At 42.4% G+C, this 24,115-nt stretch overlaps 1 protein-coding gene across 1 annotated transcript; it reads left to right on the top strand.

The window, feature by feature from the left end:
- The first annotated feature begins 1,579 nt into the window (after positions 1-1,579).
- On the top strand, positions 1,580-24,089 carry Zcwpw1 (zinc finger CW-type and PWWP domain containing 1). Its single transcript, XM_051205285.1, has 16 exons — positions 1,580-1,715; positions 2,753-3,000; positions 3,192-3,270; positions 4,696-4,786; positions 5,167-5,315; positions 5,837-5,956; positions 15,130-15,246; positions 15,883-16,003; positions 16,670-16,745; positions 17,147-17,251; positions 19,008-19,091; positions 19,569-19,635; positions 19,897-19,988; positions 21,271-21,331; positions 21,739-21,873; positions 23,737-24,089. Exons 1-16 carry the CDS (start codon positions 1,688-1,690, stop codon positions 24,048-24,050), a joined length of 1,887 nt encoding a protein of 628 aa, XP_051061242.1. The 5' UTR covers positions 1,580-1,687; the 3' UTR covers positions 24,051-24,089.
- Positions 24,090-24,115: the final 26 nt, after the last annotated feature.

Genomic DNA, 24,115 nt, shown 5'->3' on the forward strand with positions numbered 1-24,115 from the left:
CAGATCCTGGACAGCTGGGGTTATAGGCAGTTGTGAACCACCCATTACAGATGCTGAGAACTGAACTTGGGTTCTCTGGAAGAGCAGCAAGCACTTGCCCTGGATGGTAGAGCTGTTGTTCCATTGTTGCAGCTAGGATTGTCTCCTTGTTGTTGTTTTTTCTATTTCCCTTCCTGTCTTCTTTTCATTTCTCTTGAGAGAAAAGAGAAATTAAAACCTATGGAGACTTGGGAGATAACTCAGCAAGTAAATACCTACTGCATAAGTAGAGGATCCCCAGCATCCACACAAAAAGCTGGACGTAGTGGTGTAGTCTGTGGGAGGTGGAGACAGTTGGGTCCTGGGGGCTTGTTGACCAGCCAGACTATCTGAAATGGCAAGCTCTGTTTCACTGACAGACCTGCCTCAAAAATATAAAGTGGAAAATGATATGAGACATTGTCAGTTTCTACTTTCACACTCTAACAAGTGCAAGGTGGTATTTTGCATTTTTATTAACTGTTTTTTTTTCTCTGTGAGTCAGCTTTTTAATATTTGCTGTTGTAGAAGAAGCAAATTCATCTCAAACAGGAAGCAGCAGCTTGACTTATCAAAAAGTAACTTCCTGACTTTCTCTTATTTACTGATTGGGTTAGAATTTTTAAAAGTAGCCAGGTGGTGGTGGTGCACGCCTTTAGTCCCAGCACTCAGGAGGCAGAGGCCAGTGGATCTCAGTGAGTTCCAGACCAACCTGGTCTGCAAGAGCTAGTTCCAGGACAACCTCCAAAACCACAGAGAAACCCTGTCTTCAAAAAAAAATTTTTTTTTGAAAGTAATGTTCATTACATTCCAACTTTATATTAAGGGGAGCTATTTACTATATATACATCACTGCTCATGGAATTGCTACATCTTATTTATGTAATAGTGCAATAATGCCCCGTTTTTTCCTTTTTTATGAAAATATTAATTAGATTTATTCGTTTTATTTGTGAGCAACTTTATATTAAGGGAAGCTATTTACTACATATACATCACTGCTTATGGAATTGCTACATCTTATTTATGTAATAGTGCAATAATGCTCCATCATTTTTTTCCTTTTTTATGAAAATATTAATTAGATTTATTCATTTTATTTGTGAGCGTTTTACCTGAATGTTATGTATGTACATCATTTGTGTGCTTGGTGCCTGCCAAGGTTAGCAAAAGGCATCTGATCCCCTGAATTGGAGTTACAGATGGTTGTCAAATACTCTATGGGTGCTGGGAATTGAAACCCAGTCAACAAGAATAACAAATGCGCTTAATTGCCAAGCTATCTTTTCCTTCCTTCCTTCCTTTCTTTCTTTCTTTCTTTCCCTCCTCTCTATCTCTCTCTCTCCTTCTTTCTGTGTATGATAGGGTTCAGGTAAAGCATTTGTTTGGCTAGTATGTACAAAGGCATAGATTTAATATCCAGTACTGAAAAACCATAAAACCAAGCATTGCTGCTAATCTTCAAAACAGCAACTTATGCATGCCCAGGGAAATAGTCAGTACTGATGCAGGGTAGGAATGGAGTGAACAAGGCAGAAGTGTTGTCCTGGATCCAGAGAAATTTAAATCTAAGAAGACATGGAGAAAATAAAGTTTAAATTATGTTTAACCAAAGTAATAACAATTTCTTTCCTTCTAACAGAGGCAAGGGAAGTGTAGTTTCTGCTGAATGATGGCAGCATCACAGAATAACAAAGGTGAGCCAAGGATTAGAGACATTCACTTAATACATTTCTCTCCCTTTCCCCCTTTATCCATCCTTTCCTTCAAAGGGGGATTATAGTCCCATGAATTCTGTTCACTTTGTTCAAACTACTATTTTGCCAGTTGCACTGAGCAAAATAAATATGACTTAGAAACAGCCCTGCTGCTCGGGACTGGAGATACAGCTTAGTGGTTAAGAGCACTCGCTGCCCATCCAGAGGACTCAGGGGTGGTTCCCAAAATCTTCATCAGGCAGTGGTTCCCAGAATACTCATCAGGCAATTACAGCTGCCAGTAGCTCCATATGCAGGGGATTGCATGCCCTTTGGCCTCCATGAACACCTGCATGCACCTGCACACACATTCACTTAGGTAAAAAAATTGAATACATAAATCTTTAAAAAGCAGCCATGCCCAAAGAATATATGGATTCACATGGAGAAAAATGTGTTTAAGTATCGATAATATGAAGTTAAATATGCTGAATGCCACTAGAGAAGTACAGTGTTAAAAATGCTCAGAATAAATAGATTATCACTTATACCTGGTGGGATCAGTATCCTTTTCACAGAGGAGATAGCATCAGACTAGGCCTTGGGCATTTTATTGTGTTTTGTTTAGTTCAGGGACATTCTTGTATGCATTTTGATCAGTTAAAATTAAAAATAGATTTTTTTTTAGAAAAAAAGATTAAGCCTTGAGTCGTTTCTAAGTGCTCAGTAGTTTTTTTTAAAGTTTATTTTCATGAAATTAAAATGAACCTATTTAAGAAAAAAACAATTCATACTTGAATAATTCACCTTCCTACATGTTTGTTTTAATCATTTTGAATTAATGGTAGAAAACTTGGAGTATGTTAGAACCAGCTAATCTTGTCAGATTACAAATTCCTGGGCTGGGGAATGGAATATTAAGGGGAGAAATCTGGATTTGTTAAAAGCTAATTCCGATTTGACTACTCCACAGGCAGTGTTTGGCAATCTCTGTTAAACACCGATTTCCTAATTTCCATTTGATCATATTTCTTCAGAATATGAAAAGGGGACAAAGAAAACCTTTGCCCCACCTATACAAAAATCACATAGTGTGAGCCCTCAGGCTGACTCATGGAAGGAGGACACCCAGGGGACCAGTTCTCCAGAGGCAGAGGCCAAGCCAAGCCAGCCCAAAGCCAGCTCAAAGAAGAAGGAGCAGAAGACAACCACAGAACATGGTCCAAGCGGAGTCCAGGAGAAAAAGCGAAAGGCTCAAGACAAGCTAGCTGAGAAGAAAGGAAAGGTGTACATCACACTCTAGTAGTACAGTCCCTCCTGCTCTGTTTCCTGGATAAGCCAGATAAACAGAATCTTTTTGTGTTGGGGGAATGTGTGTGTGTGTGTGTGTGTGTGTTTTGGGGGGTGTTACTGAGGAATGACTCCAAGACCTGATGCATGCTAGGCAAGCTGTTTTCCTTCCTTCCATCTCTGCAGGAAAAACAAGCCCTTACCAACGAAGAATTTGAAGAGATTTTCCAGACTGTACTACGGAAGTCTCTGCAGGAGTACTTGGGTATGGCCTGGTGTGAAGAGAAAAAGCAGAGTGACTGTCATTTGAGGGGTAGTATAAGTCTGACAGCTTCTTTTTCTCCCATCTTCCTGAGAAAGTCTCAAATGATACTTGAGATATTTAATCTCCTATCAATAGGCCTGCGCTAAGTCATGTGAAAGAAAAGGGAAAGAAATGTCTTTGGGAAAGTAGGTGATACTGACTTCAGAATCAATGTAGCCTCACCTGAGTTTTCCAAATGCAATTTTGATTTACTCATATATGTTTGCAGTCTACTTAGAAAAGATAGTTTGTCCAGATTTGGAGAATGTATTTTATGTGTGTATAGTATGTATATTTAAATTACATTTTATTATTTTTTTTAGTGTGTGTGTGTGTGTGTGTGTGTGTGTGTGTGTGTGTGTGTGTGTGTGAGCATGCATGCCATGGTTTGTGTGTACAGGTGAGAGGACAGTTTGTAAGCATCCTCTTCTACTTGTTCTCTTTCTACTATGTGGGTCCTGGGCTTGGCGGTAAGCACCCCACCTGCTGAGCCATCTTACTGGCACAAGTTTTGCATATTTTTAATATTGGTTTGGTTCCTTTTAGGGATTTGGTTTTTATTACCATTTTTGTAATGTCTTTATGTTTAAGTGTATTCACAGGTTCATGTGTGCTGTGCTAATGTATGTAGGTGGACATAAGTACAGGTATGGATGCATGTGTCTGCTCCTGTGGATTGAGGCTGGAAGTCAACCTTAGTTGTCATTCATAAGGCTCTACCTTGTTTTTTGAGACAGTGTCCCCCACTAGCCTGGGGCCTAGTCAGTTCCGCTAGTCTAGGCAGCTGGAAGTCTCAGGGATCTGCCTTTTCCAGTCTCCTCAGTGCTGGGATTACAAGTGTATGTCACCACATTTGATTTGTTTTATTTTGATTTTATGTGGGTTAGGAGACTTGAACTCAGGTCCTCATACTTGTAAAGCAGCACTTATTGACTGAGTTATTTCCCCAGCCCTTGGTTTGATTTTTAGAAAAAAGGACTGTTACATAGTCTTAGGGGCCTTTTCTATAAGGTCACGTGATTAAGGAGAATGGTCTCATATAAGATATTTGTGGGTGTACTTTTCTTAAAAGAAGTTTGAGGAAAAATAAGATAAAATATAGTACATATTATACACAATTACATTATTACTTAGCTGCCCTGGAATGAGGCTGATCAATATGGAAAGCTTGCAGAAAAATATGGATTTTAGTTTTTCTTGAATTGTAATGATTTCAAGTTCTACCATATGACAAAATACCAAAGGTAGACTCTTTGAAGCACAAGGGTATGATATTTGAATGGAATGCTGTGGTTTAGAAATACTAGAGCATTTGTTTTGTTTTGTTTCTTCCTTGCTTGTAATACTTTGTTTTGGAAGGGCTGGGGTCTGGCCTTAATTTTGCAGAGACTTCCTGTGTCCAACCCATAATACCTACCAAATCAGACAAAGAGCCAGGAATTGCTTCTTCTGCCACTGATAATGAAAATGCTGATGGGTAAGTTTATCCCAGAGGGACAAATTGAACACCGGGTGGATATAAACTGGTGCCCAGTTTTCCTGTTTATTTAGTCATCTATTGTACTTATACTGATTTCTCTTAGCTCAGGACAGATGCCTGTTAGAGTTAGGAAGGAAATGTGCCACAAGTTGGATAATATGACCTCAGGAGACCTTAGGAGACTTGGGACTTGAATGTGTCTTTTGGGAATTAAACCCAGTTCCTAGTGCATGCTAAGTATGTGCTGTACCACTGAGCTACATTTCCCAGTCCAGTCTAGAATTCCTGTTTTACTTTTAACCCCTGGAGTCTCTTTCAAAGGATTGGAATGGCAGTGTCTCTCTGAAAACTTTTTATTTAAACAATATCATTTTCAGGGAGAAGGTGATAATACCTGATACTCCAGAGATTGCATCTTCTCTAGAAAAGGAAGTGAACTCTGAGATTAGGACATCTAAGCCAGACCAGCTGGCTTCTAAGAAGAAATTTAATAGACTTTCTTTAAGCAAAAGAAAAAAGAAAGCTGGTAAGTGTCATTATATGGCCTTTAAAAAGATCTTCTATTTACGTGTATGTAAGTGTGTTTATGTGTCTGTGTACTGTGTATATGTGGGTGCCTACAGAACCCGGAAGAGGATGTTGGGTCCCCTGCAGCTGGAGTTATAGGTGGTTGTGGGTTGTCCAAAGTGGGCCCTGGGAGCCAAACTAGGGTCTTCTCTCTAGCTCCCAGATACCCTTTGCATTTTAAAAATGTTATTTATTATTAGTAGAGGGCATGCACATGATGTGGTGTATGGGTGGAGGTCAGGGGACAGTTTTTGGAAGTCAGTTCTCTCCTTCCACTATGGCTTCTGGGGAAGACCGTCTTGTCAGCCCAAGCCAGTTGTCTTTGGATCCTGGTTCAAGTACTTATTCAAGAAATAATGGGTATGCTAAGACTTTCTGCCCCAGGCTTGAAACTTTCTGGTGGTTATGTCACTGTTTTTTTATTGCCTACAAAGATCCTTGTCTCTCCCCACCTCACAGTATGTTATTTTATTTTCCCAGAAGATGAGAAAATGGAGGAAATCCAAGATGGACGTGAGTGCATTCTGAAAGACAAGCAGAAGACAATGATTCAGGGTCCTTCTCAGATCAAGGGCCAGCAGAGAGAAGAAGGTGGCTTTGGTGAGCTCAGCAGAGCCTGGAAAAACTTGGGCTGAAAATTCAAGATGGAGGAGATATGCAGTAACTAGGATGTTAGAGGGAACCACAGAGACTGTAATTTATCTTTCACAGTTGCGTCTGAGATGATATGGAAAGAGGAAGAAATAGAAAGATTTCATCTGTTTGGTTATTTGTTCTCACAGTCCACACTCTGGACTGGGTACTTTAGATGGTGTCCAGGAAGAGAACAAAGGTGTGGCCAGAAAAGAGAATAGAATGGTTAGGAGAGGGTGGTGTAACCCTGTCAGGTGAGAGAGAATTTCATGAAAGAGAGAGTATACCCAGTCTTGTCAAATGCAACCACAGAGAAGTCACAGAATGATGATCTGATTGTGCTCAAGCACATCACAATTAGTAAGCTATCAGGGTCTCATTATGGCTGGTATATGGGTTGGTCAAGGTTGGTTAAGAATTGGCACTAAGATGATTTGGTTGTAAAGTGCTTGCCATGAAGCATAAGGACCTGTGACAGATCCCTAGAATCCACATAAAAAGCACCCTCATAATGGTGCACTCCTGTAGTTCTAGTCCCGGAGAGATGAGACAGGAGAGTCCATGGGGTTCACTGGCCAGACAGTCAAGACCAATGAGTGAATGCCAAGTGTAGTGAGAGACCATCTTAAATTTTTTTTCAGACAGGGTTTCTCTTTGTAACAGTCCTGGCTGTCCTGGAATTCACTCTGTAGACCAGGTTGGCCTCCAACTCAGAGATCCACCTGCCTCTGCCTTCCAAGTGCTGGAATTCAAGATGTGCACCATCACTGCCCAGCTTCAAAACTTTTTTCAAAGGTGGAGAAGCAATTAAAAAAACACAGCCAATGTTGACCTGTATCCTCCACATGCATGTGCACACATGTATCCATGTACACACACACACACACACACACACACACACACACACACACACACACTACTACTACTACTACTACCATCACCTTTAGTTTAGATGTGAGAAGTAAGAAGGAGGAAAGGTAGATAAAAGGGAGTGAAGTGAGAATTATGGTATGTTTTTTCTTTTTTATAACTTCCTTTTATTTTGAGACTGTGTTTCATGTAGTCCAGGTTAGCCTTGAAATCACCGAGTAGTTGAGGATAACCTTGAATTCCTGATCTTCCTGTCTGTACCTCCCAAGGGCTAAATTATAGGCATGTGCTGCCATGTCAGGTTTATAACTTCATTGTGAAAGAGAGGACTAGGGAAGCAGCTCAGTGGTAGACAGTTTCCTAGCTTGATCAAACCACCACTACCACAATGAAGAGTAGAAAAGCAACACAACAGTAATAGTATGGGCAAATAAGAGCAATGCCATCTATGGAAGGTAGACACTTGAACACAGTTATATACCAAAGGAAAGCGGGAGGGCTGAAGAGGTAGGGCTGAGAAGAGCCAGAGAACTTATTCTTTATCAGGAAGGTTGAAGATGTTAGTCTCTGATGGAATGAAGGAAAGGATGGATGAGATAGGAACTTCTGTTTCCTTGGCTTGAGAATGAACCCAATGTATATGCTAACCATGCAGTCTGCCACTGAATCCCTTTACCAACTTACTCTTTGCATAGTAGTTACTAGTGACTTATATGATGTGCCAGATATAGGGGCAAGAAATGATGAACAATGATGGATCAGTTAATAAAATATTTTCCAAACAAATATGAAGATTTGAGTTCATACCTTCAGAGCTCACATAGACCTTAATACAGTAGCACACACATGTAAATGAAGGGTTCCTACAGGGAGGTAGGAGGTGGAGATAGGAGAATCTCTACAAGCTTAATAGCTACTTAGCCTGGCATATACAGAGAGGAAAAAAAATGAGAGACCATCTCAAAGAAGGCAAAGTTGTCTTTTGACCACACATATGCTGTGGCATGCACATGGCCTGCATTTACACGCTTGTACCCACGTTCACACACACATAGATATAAAACAAACTATCAAAGACAAATGATGAGCTGGGCTGGGTGTGGTGGCACACACACCTATAAGAAGGCAGAGGCAGGGGGATCTCTGTGCATTTGAGGTCAGTCTAGTCCCAGGACAGCCAATGCTATACAGAGAAACCTTATCTCAAAAAACAAAAAACCAAAATAAAGCAAGAAACCCCTCAAAAACAAAAACAACAAAAAATGATGAGCCAATCTGATATGCCCTTCCTAAGAGAAACTACAATTTAGAGTGTCAGATAGATGATAGATGTATGTATCAAATAATGAAGATGACCTTGAGAAGTTTGGTTATAAGAAATAAAATAGATCACATAATTTATCAGTAAGTTTAAAAAAATAAAAAATAAATTGGAAGAAAACAGGCTCACATGCATTAAAAAAAAAAAAATCAAGCTGGGTGTGATGGCCCATGTCTTTAATCTCAGCACTCAGGAGACAGAGGCAGGCAGATATCTGTAAGTTGGAGGCCAGCCTGGTCTATGTAGTGAGCTCCAGATCAGCCAAAGTATATATTGAGATCATGTCTTAAAAATAAACAACAACCTAGAATAGTAAGTATAAGGACCAGTGGAATAAAAATTCAGCTAGTGTCTGATAATATGTATATATGTACATAGTTCAAATTTTAATGTGTACATATGTGCATTCATGTTGTACATATGTGCATTCATGTTGTATTTGTTCATGTGTGTGCAGGTACATGCTTGTTCATATGTGCGTGTAGGCCAAAGGCAACTTCAGCTGTTGTTCCTCAGGAACTGTTTTTGTTTTTGTTTTTGTTTTGAGATGGGCTTTCATTAGCCTGGAGCTCACAAAGTAGGCTTAGCTTGGCAGGCCAGTGAGCCTAGGAATCCACCTGTTCCCATCTCCCCAGTGCTGATTGCAAATATTTCCCCATGTGCCCAGAATTTAAAGAAACTTTTAAGTTACAGTGTGTGTGTACGTGTGTGTACATGCTCTTGACTTATGCAGAGTTCTCAGGCAATTTGCAAGAATTGGTTCTCTTTCTATCATATGGGTCTCAGGGATCAAACTTAAACCATCAGGCTCAGTAGTCTCACCAGCCCTGTGCTTGTCGTCTTTTTACATGGGTTCTGGAGACTGAACTCAGCACTTGCAATGAAAAGTACTTTACTGACTGAGTCATCTCCTCATCCCTATATTTGCACAATTTTTATTGTAAAAGCATAAATTGGTTTGCTTATCTTAGGGAGACACTCTTGAAAGACTGCAAGCACCATCATGGTAGTAAACAAGGACTTAATGCAGTTACATGCTAAAGGAGGAGCTGGAAGTGTGATCTCTTCAGGCGATCACTTGTGTGGGCTTAAATCACCCAAAGGAAAGATGTAAATGGATTATTTCTCAAAAGGAGAACCGAAACATTTTTTTTTCGGTAAATGAATCACTTTTTTTCCCTAGGGAAAGTATGTTTCAGCTAAAACCTGAAAACCAACTAGAAGTTATCTAAGTGGAGGGTAGGAGAAAGTTTTAGGTAAGATAAGACTTGGTTTATTCTGGGTATTGAAAAAAAGCCCATGTGATTGGAGTTCTGAGATCACGGGGATGAGGTATGGGGAGTAGCTTTGAAAAAAATGGAAAGAGCTAGGTAGTGACTCAATAAATAAAAACAAATTTATACCAGGCTCTTTCTTTTGGACCACCACCCAAATCATGATACAAAGGCTTTTTATTAGTTTTGAATGCTTAATGTAGCTTAAGCTTGTTTCTGGTTAGCTCTTTTAACTTAAATAACCCATTTCTCTGTCTTCCTTTTGACTCAGGGCTTTCTTCTTCCTTTTTGTAACTTACTTCCACTGCTTCTCCTGTCCGCTGGCTGGTGGCTGCTTGGCTTCTTGCCCAGGATGTCTTCCTCATTCTCTCCTCTTCCTTCTCCTGTTCTGCCCTTCTCTCCCGAGCCTAGATTTCTCCTCCTATTTATTCTCTGTGCTTACCAGACCTGCCTATCCTTTCTCCTGCCTATGTATTGGCCATTCAGCCTTTTATTAGACCAATTAGGTACCTTAGGCAGGCAAGGTGAAACAAATTCAACACATCTTTACATAATTAAGCACATATCCTTACATTGTTAAACAAATGCAGAATAACCACCTTCATACAGTCAAAGTACTATTCTGCAACATAAACAAATGTAACACATCTTTACCTAGTTAAAATAATATTCCACAACAGAGATAAGCAGTAACCCAGTAAAAGAAAATACCATAGACACTTTCAGAGGAGCTGAGTGTGAGTCTCAGCACCCAGGTCAGGTGGCTCAAACCACTCATATACTTTTAGCTGTAGAAGATCTGATGCCCTCTTCTGGCCTCCATGGGCACATGCACTCATGTGCAAACACACAGATACATACATTACACAGATACATAAGTATAAATAAATTAAATCTTTGAAAGGAAAACACCAGGTAGTGAGAATTTTATCCCAAGGACAGTGAGAAGCCATTGGTGGACTGTATCCAGGTGAATGACATTTTTAATGTAATGATTGAAAATGATCTTCATCAGAGAATGGAGTGTGGAGGAGGACAAACCCATTCCTAAATGAGTACTATTGTCAGAATGTATAGTGGCCATGAAAAGATGGCCTTGACCTTAAAGGAAACTGTCTACACTCCAGTGGAAAACCACACACCCAAGAGAGCACCGCAGCTTTGGATTAGGATGATGAAAGCAGAGGTAGAAGTGTATGGTGTTGTAATGTTTTAGAGATAGAATCACAAGAACTGAGTAAGGATTAGTAATTGGTTGAGTATAAGAGAGGAAAATATCAAAAAGATCGGTGTCTGGCATACCACGTATGTGACAGGAAATGGAGTAGAAGAAACCATGGGAGAAGATTAAACATTCTGGTTTAGGTGCATAAAATTTGGCATCTAATGTATGAGATGTATTAGATGACATTTAATATGTGAGACATCTAAGACATCCCAGATGTCTTAGGAGTGGGTGAGTAGCTCAGTGGTAGAGCTTTTGCTCAGTGTGTACACTGTCCTGGGCTCACTTGTCAGTACCACAAAAATTAGTACAATACAATGTTACCATATGACATAATAGCATACAGGTGTCAAAGAGCAAAGTTGCACTTAATTTATAACAGAATCCAGAAGTACACAACTGTGTATTGTCAGGAATGAAAAATGGATTTCAGAACTATGGAGATGAATAAACTTGGGTTTAGGGGAAAGTGTGGCGTGAGGAGAGACAATCTTTGGCCGAGCTTTGGAACTCTGACTTTTTGAGACTGGATGGAAAAAAAAAAAAAAAAGAACTGAGCAAAGGAAAGTGCCAGAAGGATGAGAGGACACAGGAGAAAGGGGTATACTAGGGAACAGGAAGCTGGCCTCTCAGAAATGAGCACGCAACCAGAATGCTCTGAGTGTGTGTGGCTTACATCAGTCTCCACTGCCACTGCCATGCAGCCACACACTTGCACATGGTGAGCAGAAAACAGGTTTTCTTTTTCCCCTCTTGCTCATTTCTTACTAGTTCTTTTAATATATTTATCTTATTCACTCTTCCCTCAACAGCTCTCAGATCCACCCCCACTTCCCTACCCACACAACCTTTTGTTCTCTTTTTCTTTTAAAATTTGTCAGGCACAAAAAGCTGCTGGTGCTCTCTTGGGTGTGTGGTTTTAAGAGCCAGGCTCTCTTCTTTAGGCTTGCTAGATCACCTCTATAAATACCAAGCTATTAGGGGCAATTTTTTGGTGATTTTTGTTTGATTTTTGCCTTTTTTTTTTTTTTTTTTTATTAAAGAGACGGGATCTCTTATAGTCCAGGCTGGGCTTGGACTCCCAATCCTCCTTCTCCTAATTGCTGGGATGACAGCTGCTACACCCGAGTTAATGAAGTTCTAGGGCTTCATGTATGCTAGGCAAACGTAGGACCGATTGAACATCACCTCAGGCCCAACAACTGTCATTTCTAGCTAACATGTCATGCCCAACTAGTATTTTTTGTTTAGTTTTTATTTTATGTGTGTGGTTATTTTGTATGAATATATGTCTATGCTATGTGCATGCTTAGTGCCTGCAGAGACCAGAAGAGGTTAACTCCTCTTGAAGTATAGTTATAAATGATTGTGAGCCATCATGTGGGTGCTGTGAATCGAACCCAGACCCTCTGGAAAAACAAGTGATTGTAACCACCAAGACATTTCTCCAGCCCCCTAGTATTTTGTTTTTAGATAAATTGCTTAAGAAATGATTCGTATGTAATATGATGATATTTTGAAAGGACCCAAATTAAGTGTGATTGATGATTCTGAGAGACGAGATTAGATATGGGTGAGGTAAAATTTGACAGTGGGTAAAAATTTAACACAGCAAATTTACAGGCGAAACATTGTTTGATGATATAAAATGTTTTGTATGTGGGTGTGTGTGCGCGCATGTTGCGTGTGTGCATGTGTGAGAATGTGTGTGTGTGTCGAGTAGAGATTAACCTTAGCTGCCTTCCTCACTCACACTCTACCTTATATGCTGAGATGAGTTCTCTCACTGAACCTGGACATGACTGATTCAGCAAGGCTGGCTGGCCAATGAATTCCAGGGATCCTATCTTACCTATCAAAGGTGTGCACTACTGTGCCTAGATTCCACATGGATGCCTGAGGTCCTTATGCTCTTGGAGTGGGTGGGACAGCCTGGTGTGCTGGAGACTGCGACAAAGTGAGTGGAGCAAGTGAGGTGGAGAGGACAAGGCATTTCTATCAGAGGCTGACTGAACATATGACTCGAGAGTGTGTGTGCTTTCCCGAGTGACTGGCTGGGTCATGCAGGAGTGGAGTAGGTTACTGAGGAGGGGTGTGGGAAAGGGCTAAGACACCAATGGGATGCTTGTGAGGTAGTCCTGTGATGTGGTTGTCATCTGAACTGAAGGCTCGAAGTGGAGAGGTAAAGACTGAGTAGGATGCTACCATCCTTGTGAAGGAGGCAGTAGGGCTAGCTAGTGTCTAATAAAGTGCATCTCAGAGAATGATGGCTTCTACAGGAGACAGGCCTAGTGGCTGTGGGAATGAAGAAGTTTCTATACTTTCTACCTGGAGAGATGTGAGGAGCATGAGAAGGAACAGATTCCACTTAGAGATCTGAGGTAGTGGCTGAGTGGGGGCAGTCATTAGTGTCCAGTATCAAAATGAAGATAGAGGACCTTGGAGATGGCTTGGTCAGGAAAGAGCTTGATGAGCAAGCTTGACGATCTGAGTTTGAGCCTTTATTAAAACCCATGTGAAAAAACTAGGTGCAGGGTGTGTGCTTGTAAGCCCAGTACGGGCAGAATCAGGAAGCTCCAAGTTCAGAGAGATCATGCCTTAAAAATAAGGTGAAGGGGGTTAAGAAAATAGATCTGGATCCAGACCTGTGTCTTGTGGAGGAGGATGAACTCTGGGCATTGGACCTAAAGGATGCAACTTTGTCATTTTTTAAAGATTTATTTTGTTTTTAAATATATGTATGTAGATTTGTGCACATGATTGCAGTGCCTTTTGAGGCCAGATGAGGAAATGAGGTCCCTGGGCTGGCTTGTTTTATGTCAAGTTGACACAGGTACAGTCATCAGAGGAGAGGGACCCTCAATTGAGAAAATGCCTTCATAAGATTGGGCTCCAGGCAGCCAGGCAGTGGTGGCGCACATCTTTAATCCCAGTGCTCAGGAGGCAGAGGCAGGCAGATCTCTGTGAGTTTGAGGCCAGCCTGGTCTACAGAGCTAGTTCCAGGACAGGCTCTTAAGCAATACAGAGAAACCCTGTCTCAAAACAAGCAACAAAACAAAACAGGCTTCTAAGCAATACAGAAAAACCCTGTCTCAAAACAAACAAAAAACTACCTCCCCCAAAAAGAATTGGGCTGTAGGTAAGCCTGTATGGCATTTTCTTAATTAATGATTGATGGGGAGGGCCCAGCTCATTGTGGGTGGTGCCACCCTTGGGCTGGTGGTCTTGAGTTCTATAAGAAAGAAGGCTGACCAAGCCATGATGAACAAGACAGTAAGCAGCACCCTCCATGGCTTCTGCATTAGCTTCTGCCTTCAGGTTCCATCCCTGTTTGAGCTCCTCTCATGACTTCCTTTGATGATAAACTGTGATATGGAAGCTTAAGCCAGATAAGCTCTTTCCTCCCCATGTTGCTTTGGTCATGGTGTTTCATCACAGCAATAGTAACCCTGACTAAGACAATCTCTAGGGCTGAAGTTACATGCAGTTAGTTAAGAGATGCCCTATGTGGTCCTCTGTATGTGCCCTTAATCATTGAGACATCTGTTCAGCCCCACAAGCTTGTAATTTGATAGCAGAAAGATAAATCTGTTGAGATTTAAATAAGAATTAGAATTGCAGGTATTGTGCACAAAAGAGGTGCTGGTTAGTATTTGGAGAATATTAGTGCTATGTCAGAGAGTCAGACCCAGGGCCTCTCACTGGCCTGGAACTCATCAAATAGGGTTAGGCTAGTTAGCCAGTGAGCCCTAGGGATCATCCTTTTTCTGTCTCCCCAGTGCCAGGATTACAAGCACCTATCGCCATACCCAGCATTTTTTTACATGGGAAGAATGTGGATCTAACTCAGTTCTCCTACTTCCAAGGAAAGCAGCTTCCTAGCCTCAAGCTTTCTGCTTCTTTGTGATTACAGGGATGGACTCCTGGGTTTTGCAAAAATTAAGAATATTCTACAGAACACTGAGCTATACTTCCAGCCCTAAGGCAACCTATAAAGTGTCTTTGTTGTTGTTTAAGTTTTAATATTGTGTTTGTGTGTGTCAGAGTGTGGGTTTGTGTCCATGAGCAAAATGCCTATGGAGGCCAAAAGGGAACATCAGATGCCCTGGAATGGAAGTTAAGGCATTTGTGAGCTGCCTCATGTGGGTGCTGAAAACTAAACCTTGGGGAAACTGTGCATACTTTGAACTGCAGGGCTTCAGCAACCTTTCTATTTGATGTCAATACAGGAAGAGTATCACAGTGTAGGACTTGAGTTCTAAGGTCAGCTCTGTCACCAAGTTAGGTTGCCTTCAGCATCTTGATGCTTTTTCTGAGCTTTCACTCTGCCATTTTAATTCAGAGACTTGACCGTTACTATGTCTCAGATATGATTCAGTGGCCATCGGGAAAGTTATATTCAATTTAGTTGGATGGAAGAAGAAGAGCATGTTTTTGTCTCCTGTCACAGGCCAGTGTCTTATCTGGGTCCAGTGTTCCTCTCCAAAGTGTGAGAAATGGCGGCAGCTACGTGGAGACATTGATCCCTCAGTTCTCCCAGATAATTGGTCTTGTGATCAGAATCCAGGTACAAGGCAATGGAAATGCACCCCTCAGTTTTTATTGCTGCTCTGTTTCTTTCCCAGCATGTACCTTTCAATTAGGTACAGCTTAGGTGTGGCTGACATTGAGGGGTCCTTGTAGGGACTGGGAAGGGAGGATTTTCCTGTTTGGGGGGAGGAAGGCATGGGTGGCCTGGGAACCTGTATTTCTATACTGAGTGAACTCCGCTAATGTCAGCCTTGTCTGATTGTATCTGTGCTTCCTGGAATATTGGTGTTGGATTGTGGATAGAGAGGGATATATGACATGTGAGGGAAAGCAAGTGAGAAAGACCCAGTGAGCTTAGCATTTATTCTAGAATGTTTGAAACTGATTGGGACAGACTATGGCCATCTTGTCCAGTGCACTTATTTTTTAGATGAGAAAGCCTCTTAGAGAAACCACCCCCACACTGCTCCATAGAAGGGACAGGTCACTCTGGGGTGCGAACACTTATCTGTTTTTGGAGGCACCACTTGTCTTGACTCTAGCTGCGTTTCCTCTGTGGGTTTCTCTTCTCTCCCACCTGCAGCCTGTACCACTTCCCTTTGCCTTATCTGTGGCCCTCATCCTAGTTTGACCCTTTGAGCCTCCCATGTCTACAGTCCTTCTCTTTTGGCAGACCTGAATTACAATCGTTGTGATATTCCTGAGGAGACCTGGACAGGATGTGAGAGCGACGTGGCCTATGCCTCCTATGTTCCAGGGTCCATCATCTGGGCCAAGCAATACGGTTATCCCTGGTAGGGCACCATAACAGAGAACATTTCCTGAACACGGGAGTGGTAGAGTCATGTGGGAAGGAAAGGATGTGGCAATCGTTTGTCATAGATGTGGTATCTTCATTAGAAAGCGCATCAGTGAGGAAAAAGTGAGGGCTAAGCTGGAAGGCTTTGGAAGACTGTAGGTTCCTGGGTAGAGGTGGGATCTCTGGAAAAAATAGGTCCATTGATGTTGCAGTGAGTCAGAAAAAAAAAAAAAAAAAAAAGGAGGACCTAAAGCACTTTCATGTGTTGTTTTGCATTGCTTTTGAGACAATGCTGGCCTTGAACTTGAAACCCTACCTAAGTTTTCCTAGTGCCTGGATTGTAAGTCATATTGCCGGCAAGCCCTGCTTCAAGACATTTAAAAATGTTGAGACTTGAGAGGCATGAGAAGGATGAGTAGGTTAGCATCTCTTCTGGTGATGTCTCCAGCCAGAGGTTCTGTCCACGGGCATGTTAGGATGACTGAGCTCTCTTTTATATTGGTGGAAGACATGCCAATCATTTGGTAGTGAGTACTACTAGGGACTAACAGAGTATAGCATTTGTATTTTCTACAAAACATCTTGTTCATTTCCATGTGTGCATGATGATGAAGTTGTGTTCTAACCATTGGTCCTTTCTCCTCCCATCTCTCTTCCCCAGGTGGCCAGGCATGATAGAAACTGATCCTGACTTGGGGGAGTATTTTCTTTTCGCGTCTCATCTAGATTCCCTGCCGGTGAGTTTCCTGGTTCTGGCCCAAGCAGCTACATATCAGTCCCAACATGTTCAGAGTTAGAAACATAGATTTAGCCAGTAGACATGTGTGGAAGCAGTCACTTAATGAGGATGACAGATATGGAGGGAAGATAAACATATATAGAGATGAACTTGCATCGAGATACACTTGCTTCCTAGCAGGGCATTTTTGTTTTGTTCAGTACACATTGCCTGGGATTCCTAAGGTCAGAGTAGCGGAACAGTGCAGTGAGTTGGGTAGGTGAGCCAGGGCTCAGGGAGCATATGAGCTCCAGCTTCTTCCCTGTGAATCCCTCTCCACCCTGTCTTTCTCGACCATTTCTGACAAGGGAAAAGCAGAGGGAAGGGCAGGAACCCAAACAAGCCCATCTTTTGTTACAGTCCAAGTATCATGTGACATATTTTGGAGAAACTGTTTCTCGTGCGTGGATCCCAGTCAGTATGCTGAAGAACTTCCAGGAGCTGTCTCTGGAGCTAGCCAGAGGGGTGAGCAAACTTTGGGTATCTATTGTGATACAGGGAACGGGTTTCAGGTTTCTTTATGTGACTCTTTGCTGGTTTTTTTTTTTTTGAGAGAGGGTCTCATATATCCCAGGCTGGCCTGGAACTCACTATGTAGTCAAGGATGACCTTGAACTTCTGATCATCTGTCCCCAACCTCTTAAATTCTGGGACTACAGGCAAGTACCACCACACCATGTTCTGAGTCAGTTTGGGAGTGGCAACCATAAGGGCCCAGGTTAACTCAGGGTTTCTCAGTTCCAGCACTGTGAGCATCTTGATGCAAATAATCCTCTGCTGTGTAGTTAGCAGCACCTGGTTTTGCATGCAGGTGTTAGTATTTGTTCTGCATGCAGGTATTAACTTGTATCTATTCTGCATGCAGGTGTTAGTAGCACCTGATCTGCATGCAGCATCTATTCTGCATGCAGGTGTTAGCTGCACCTGATCTGAATGTAGGTGTTAGCTTGAATCTTTTTGGCATGCAGGTGTTAGCTGCACCTATTCTGCATACAGGTGTTATCAACACCTGTTTTGAATGCATGTGTTAGCTGCACCTGTTCTGCATGCAGGTGTTAGCACACCTGGGCACTGCAGCATCCTGTACCATATGTCTTGCCCTCTTCTCATTGTGACAGCCACATAAATTGTTCCCAAACCTTGTGAATTGTTCTCAAACCTCATTTTCTGGGTGACAGTCTTCCCTAGTTGAGAAGCATGTGCTTATCTAAATCATATTTCCTCCCTGTAATTATTTTGGGTTTCACTAGCTTTAAAGTGAGCAGAGATCCTGTAGCCTAATGAGATGACCTTTGGGATTATGGAGTAGGAAGAAGAAATGTTTGTTGTACACCTCCTATTCAATAGAACCATGAACATTAAATTGCTGGTTCAGGGGAACTTGTGAGGAACTGAAAAGTGGAGTCACCTGAACTTCTGTCTGCTTTGCTCTCAAATCCTTGTGTGGGTCACTGTGGAGAAGGCACTGAAATGTCACAAGTTTATTGGGAAGGAGAGTGTTGTTTCTGAGCAGAGTGTTGTGTCGGTATCTGGAACTGATAGTTAAGCACCTGTAGCTAAGATAATGTCTAAGTTAGGTATGGTGATCCACACCTATAATTCAGCATTAAGGAAGCTGAAGCAAGAGAGTTGCTGTGAGTTTGAGGCCAATAAGTGCCAGGCTAAACTGAGTTACAGTGTGTGATCCTGCATATAAAAAAAAAAAGTGATAATGTCTGGTAGGTAGTGGTATGTTTTGGTCATTTTTCTAATATTATTACTGATTAATATTTCTTTTAAAAATTTTATTAAAAAAAGAAAAACCAGGCAGTAGTGACACATGCCTTTAAAGGAAGATATTGGTGAGTTCAAGGTCAGTCTGGTCTACAGAATGAGTTCTAGGACAGCCAGGATTTTTTCACAGAGAAACTGTGTCTCAAAAAAACAAAACAAAACAAATTTATTTTATTTTTCATTGTGGGTGTGTGCGCATGCATGCAGGTACCTACAGAGGCCCAAAGCTTCATACCTCCCAAGGCCGGAGTTTAGATGATTATTAATTGCCTGATGTGGATGCTGAGAATTGAGCTTGGGTCCTCTGGAAGAACAACAATACTTAGCTGCTGAGCCATCTCTCTAGCCCCATATTGAATAATTTCAAGAATTACTAGCTATTTGAGAGTTTCTCTATTGACTATTTTTTAAACGTATATTTAGCATGAATTCTAACTTTCTATTTCAGAAAAAATGCAGGAACAAGGACTACAACCAGAAACTGGAGGCAGCGATAGCAATGGCTCACAAGGCAGAACAGATCAATATTCAGGTGGGCAAGTGCTCAGCCCACATGCTGGGTCCCATTCAATCTACTCCTCCTGCCACCCTACAGCAGGGAACTGGTAGCCTTCCCCATTGCTGCTCTTATTTTAGAGCTTATCCTTTCCTTCCTGGCCAGTTTTCCCTGATGCTGAAGCCACTCACCCCTTTCCACAACCTTGGACAGGTGATGTCTTCTCTTAGCCCAAACACAGGTTTTACCCTCAGATCTCTCTGAAAGGAGCAGGGGTGGGGTAGAGAATGACATGTGTATTTCTCTTTCCTAGTTATTTGTTCCATCATGAATAAGCCAGGAAAGAGACTACAATTAATCTCCATTAAAGGTTCAGATAAAGCTAATGTGATACTTCAAGAGAAAACAGTTTGGAAAATGAATGCAGATTTTGTCACAACTAGAATCTAGAAGACAGGGAAAAGCTGGGCCTGGGAGGGTGGTGGGCGATACTGTTGTTTCTTGGTTCCTCAGGAGCGGGTTAACTCGTTTGGTTTCTGGAGTCGATACAATGGATCTGACGGCAGTGGGGAAGGGAAAGGTAGGAGGATGGGGTGGGAGGGTGGAGAGCCTCTTCTCTCCACAGGACCCAAGCCTGCATCATCTGCCCCATCCAGATTCTCTAGTGGGAGTGCTTGTGACTGTGGCCCACACAGGTGGGTGAGCAGTGATGAGTGGGGTCATGGTGACATGGAAACCATCCTGAGGACTCAGGCAGGGTTGGAAAATGAGTTTCCTGAAATCACCTCCACCTCACCTAATGCATCTTGGATACAAGTCTTCCTTCCTTTCCCTCTTCTAGATTTGATGCTCCGTGAGTCCAACAGCCCTGAGTCTTGTCTGGAGAAAGAGAAGGACTCAGAGGAGGAGAAGGAGGAGAAAGAAGAGAAGAAAGCAAAGCTTCAAATACTGGTTTAAAGAAGTTCTTGTTACTTTTTCCTTGGGATTCCTGAAGGGATGTGGTTGGCATAGATTCGGGGTGTCTTGTGAACCATCCAGCCCCAGGTTGCACTGTCTGGCCCCACCCTGAGGAGCTCCAGGAAGGAAGGCTTTGCTTCCTCATAGTTGGACTTTCTCAGCCCTTCAGAAATTCCTTTTTGATCACAGTCTCAATTTGTGCTGCGTTTCTTTGGTTCTTCATGTAATTTTGGGGAACCCTTAGTTGTTTTTAACACTCCTTCCTCCTTTGTGGCAACTTAAGATGTCACCCATTTTTTTTTTTTTTTTTTTTTTTTTTTTTTTTTTTTTTTGTTTGTTTGTTTTTTGAGACAGGGGTTCTCTGTGGCTTTGGAGCCTGTCCTGGAACTAGTTCTTAGACCAGGCTGGTCTCAAACTCACAGAGATCCGCCTGCCTCTGCCTCACGAGTGCTGGGATTAAAGGCATGTGCCACCACTGGCAGGCTTTGTTGATTTTTTTTTTGTTTTGTTTTGTTTTTGGGTTTGATGTCACCCATTTTCTTAGTATCACTTCGAAACATTTATTTTCTACTTCTCTTTTAGTTTACCTCTTTACAAAATTATTATTACACCTACTTACTTTGGGGGTGGGAATGCAGGCCAGAGAATAATTTGAGGGAGTTGGTTCTCTCTTTTACCTTGTGGGCCCTTCCAGTTGAACTGGAGTTGTCAGGTTTGGAGCCACTGAGCCATCTCATAGTCTCTAATTTACCCACCCCAGGCTAATTTCTTCTTATGCATCCAATCTTTGCATTGATTGGTACTAAACAAGATGGGAAAGCGACTACACATTTCCTCTGTCCTGATACAGATTAAACTACATCAGGCTGCAATCAAACCTCTACTAAAATGAGAGTATGTGTGTGTAGGTGTGCACACATGTGTGTGTAAATGCATGCCAGGCTAGGGGGTCAGTCTCAGGCATCATTCTTCAGGTGCCATCCATCTTGGTTTTTGAGATAGAACTGAAGCTTGTCCACTTAATAGGCTAGGTAATAAGCCCCAAGGATGCACTTATTTTCATGTCCTCAGTGCTGGGATTATAAGTGTTCCCCCTCACAGGAACCTAAAACTCACCATTCAGCTTTTGTATGTGTGTTCTAGAGATTGAACTCAGTTCCTCATGTTTGCATGGGAATCACATGATTAGGGGCCTCCTCAGTTTTTGGGAAGAGTTTTGTGATTCAATTTGCCTTTTTCTGTTCTTTCCCTATTGAAGGACTCAACTTTGCCTAGACCCAAGCCAGCTAAAATACAGACCAGAAAAACCAAGTCCAGAGGTAAGGAAGGCAGCTGGAAAGGGGCAAGTCCTAAAGGGAGGGAGGGCAGAGGCAGAGTGTTTTCCGGTAGCTGTGCTGGACTGAATCTCATCTCCAGGACCTGAGAGAACAGGCTGGGCTGATGCCAGGGAGAAAGTCATAGCTCCTCATTCTTGTTTTCAAAGTCTTAGGCTAAAAGTGTAGGGCTCAGCTTGGTCACCAAGGCTGATTCTGAGGATAACCATAGTGGGGGAGAAGACCAAGGGACAGCATGTCAAGGTGGCTGGACTTGGAGGCTACTGAGGGAACTGCTAGACAGAGAATGAGCCAGAGATGTAGAACAAGGCAGAAGCCAAATGTGTGGTCATCATCTGCCATGCCAAGCCATCAACAAATTTTCTTCATGCTTATGGCTGGGGCTTATACAGGCCCAGCAGGAGGACAAGATGGGACTTCAAAAGAGAAGACTGTGAAGGAGTCTCTGGGCAGCGAGACCACAGTCCCTCCTGGACGCGCTTTGGGAGGGAGAGAAGAACAGGGGAATTCAGAGCTGCACCATCCAGGTAGGGCTCAGAGACATGAAGGCCAGGGAGAGGAAGTCCTTGTCTGCATCTCCCCTCCCTGGGTCATTTCTGATCAATTCTTCAACAATTCTTGCTTTTCTGTTGTATAAGAGGATTATGAAGCTGAGGCTAGCCCATGTTACACATGAGTTCTAGGCTATAGAGTGGGACCCTTTTTCAAAAACACCAAAGGGGGAGTGGGGAAGAACATATGAAATTCTGAGTGAAGGGCCATGTCTCAGATTGAACATAGAACATACTTTATAAACTTAATTGTGCCCAGTTCTAGTATGGAAACCCAGCACTCAAGAGGCAGAGGCAGGCAGCTCTCTGAATTCATTCCGTGATGTTCCTGCTAAGTCTTTCAACTGTTCCAAGACTAGATACTTGGCATTTTACACTCACCTGTTTTGTCTGTGTGTGCATGGTGCATGCCATGGTGCAGAAGTAGAGGCCAGAAGATAACATTAGGGAGTCAGTTCTCTCCTTCTACCACGTGGGTTTCCCACAGAACCATCTCACCAACTTGTTTTGTTTTTGAGACAGTCTCACTGTGTAACCATAGCTGACCAGAAACTTACTCTGTAGACCAGACTGGCCTCAAATTCACAGAAGTCACCTGCCTTTACCTCCCAAGTGCTGATACTAAAGGTGTGGGTCACCATGCTCAGCTCCTGATTTTTTAAACGTAATATTGTTAATTCTTTTGAGAATTTTTTCTTTCTCTTTTTTGGGGGGTGGGGTGGGGTTTGAGACAGGGTTTCTCTGTGTCACCCTACCTTTCCTAGAACTCACTTGAGTCTTCTTCTGCCCCTCACCCCATCAGGCCCCATTAGCTAGTCTTGGGAGTGGGGCCTGGCCTGGAGTGTAGTTGGCTGACCAAGGGATCAGTCATGTCATTAAAGACAACTGACGTTCCTTCTCTAATCAGATACTAAGCTAAATCAAGCAGGGATTGCTCTTCCAGAGGACTCAGGTTCAGTTTCTGGCACCTACATGATTGCCCACAACCATCCATGACTCTTCTTCTGACCCCTTTGTACTGCATATATGTGATGCGTGTACATGCAGGGAAAAGGAAAACACCCATACACATAAAATAAAATTAAATCTTTTCAAAAACAATGCCGGTAGCTTCACAGCTACTAGTAAGATTTCATGTCCTTTACATACTGCAATGTTATATGGCTTAAGCTTGCACAGATCTTATGCCTGCTGTCAAAATCACTGTGAGTTCATATGGGCAATTGCCCAATTGTGTTCAGAAAATACTGTTCCAACTACCTCTGGCTCTTATACAATCTTTTGCCCTGCCCTAGTCTTTCTCAAAGATCCTGAGACTTTAAGAGTGATAGGTATGTGTTCCATCTCATAGAATGGGCCTTAGGTTTTTGACATTTTATTTATTTATTTTTAATATGTACTTAAGGTTTTTATGTGTATGGGTGTTTTAGTGCATATATATTTGTGCACCACATACATACTTGGTGCCAGGAGATGATGTCATAGCCTCTGGAACTGGAGTTATAGGTGGTTGGGAGCCACTATGTGAGAAAGGGAATTGAGGCCCCGCCTTCTACAAGACCAGCAAGTTGTTTTAACTACTGAGCCAACGTTCCAGCTTCTTGACATTTCAAATTCAAATTCACTAATGCTCAGAAGGTTTCAGATTTGTTCAAGACCCATGTTGGATACCCAGCTGACACAGGCTAGAGTCTACGTGTGACCTGAGAGCCTGTATTCTGCATTCAGATGGCGATTATCTTTTCAGATGCATTAAACATAAGAATTCAGAAATCTGGCTGTAAAACTCCAGATAGGTGACTTAAAGGGACTCTCAACTTTGTTCCTTGTTCTCTTTAGGCCCTAAAAAGAAATTTAAGGCTCCTGAAAGCAAGGCCTCAGCTACCACCGTACCTGAGCAGAAAGAAACTAAAATTGTGTCTCAGCACCCTACCCCACCAGCTGGCTATGGGGCTCATCCATTGGGAAAGGAAGGTCCTGGACCTCAGGAGCTCCTGACACAGGAGGCAGTAATCTTCCCCCCTGAAGATGATGGTTCCAGTGACCTGGACTTGGAGGAACTCATGGAAGACATTGGAGAGCCAGAGGAGAGAGGGGAGTCCCAGCAGAGGGACGGTCCAGAGGGCTTCCTGGCAGCCCTCTTTGAGGAGTAGTGTGCTCTGGCTTTCCTACTATTGTCTGCCTGTCAGCATTTGAGCAGCTGTTAAATGTCAGGGTT

This window comes from Phodopus roborovskii, unplaced genomic scaffold (genome assembly GCF_943737965.1).
Source record: "Phodopus roborovskii unplaced genomic scaffold, PHOROB, whole genome shotgun sequence".
In the NCBI taxonomy this organism is placed as follows: domain Eukaryota; kingdom Metazoa; phylum Chordata; class Mammalia; order Rodentia; family Cricetidae; genus Phodopus; species Phodopus roborovskii.

Bases quoted from the DNA above. Each gene is read 5' to 3' on its own strand.
- Zcwpw1 (XM_051205285.1), top strand. From the start codon at position 1,688: ATGATGGCAGCATCACAGAATAACAAAG. The intron at 16,004-16,669 runs GTAGGGCACCAT...TCTCTTCCCCAG, and splicing joins AAGCAATACGGTTATCCCTG to GTGGCCAGGCATGATAGAAA. The intron at 17,252-19,007 runs GTGAGCAAACTT...TTTCTATTTCAG, and splicing joins CTCTGGAGCTAGCCAGAGGG to AAAAAATGCAGGAACAAGGA.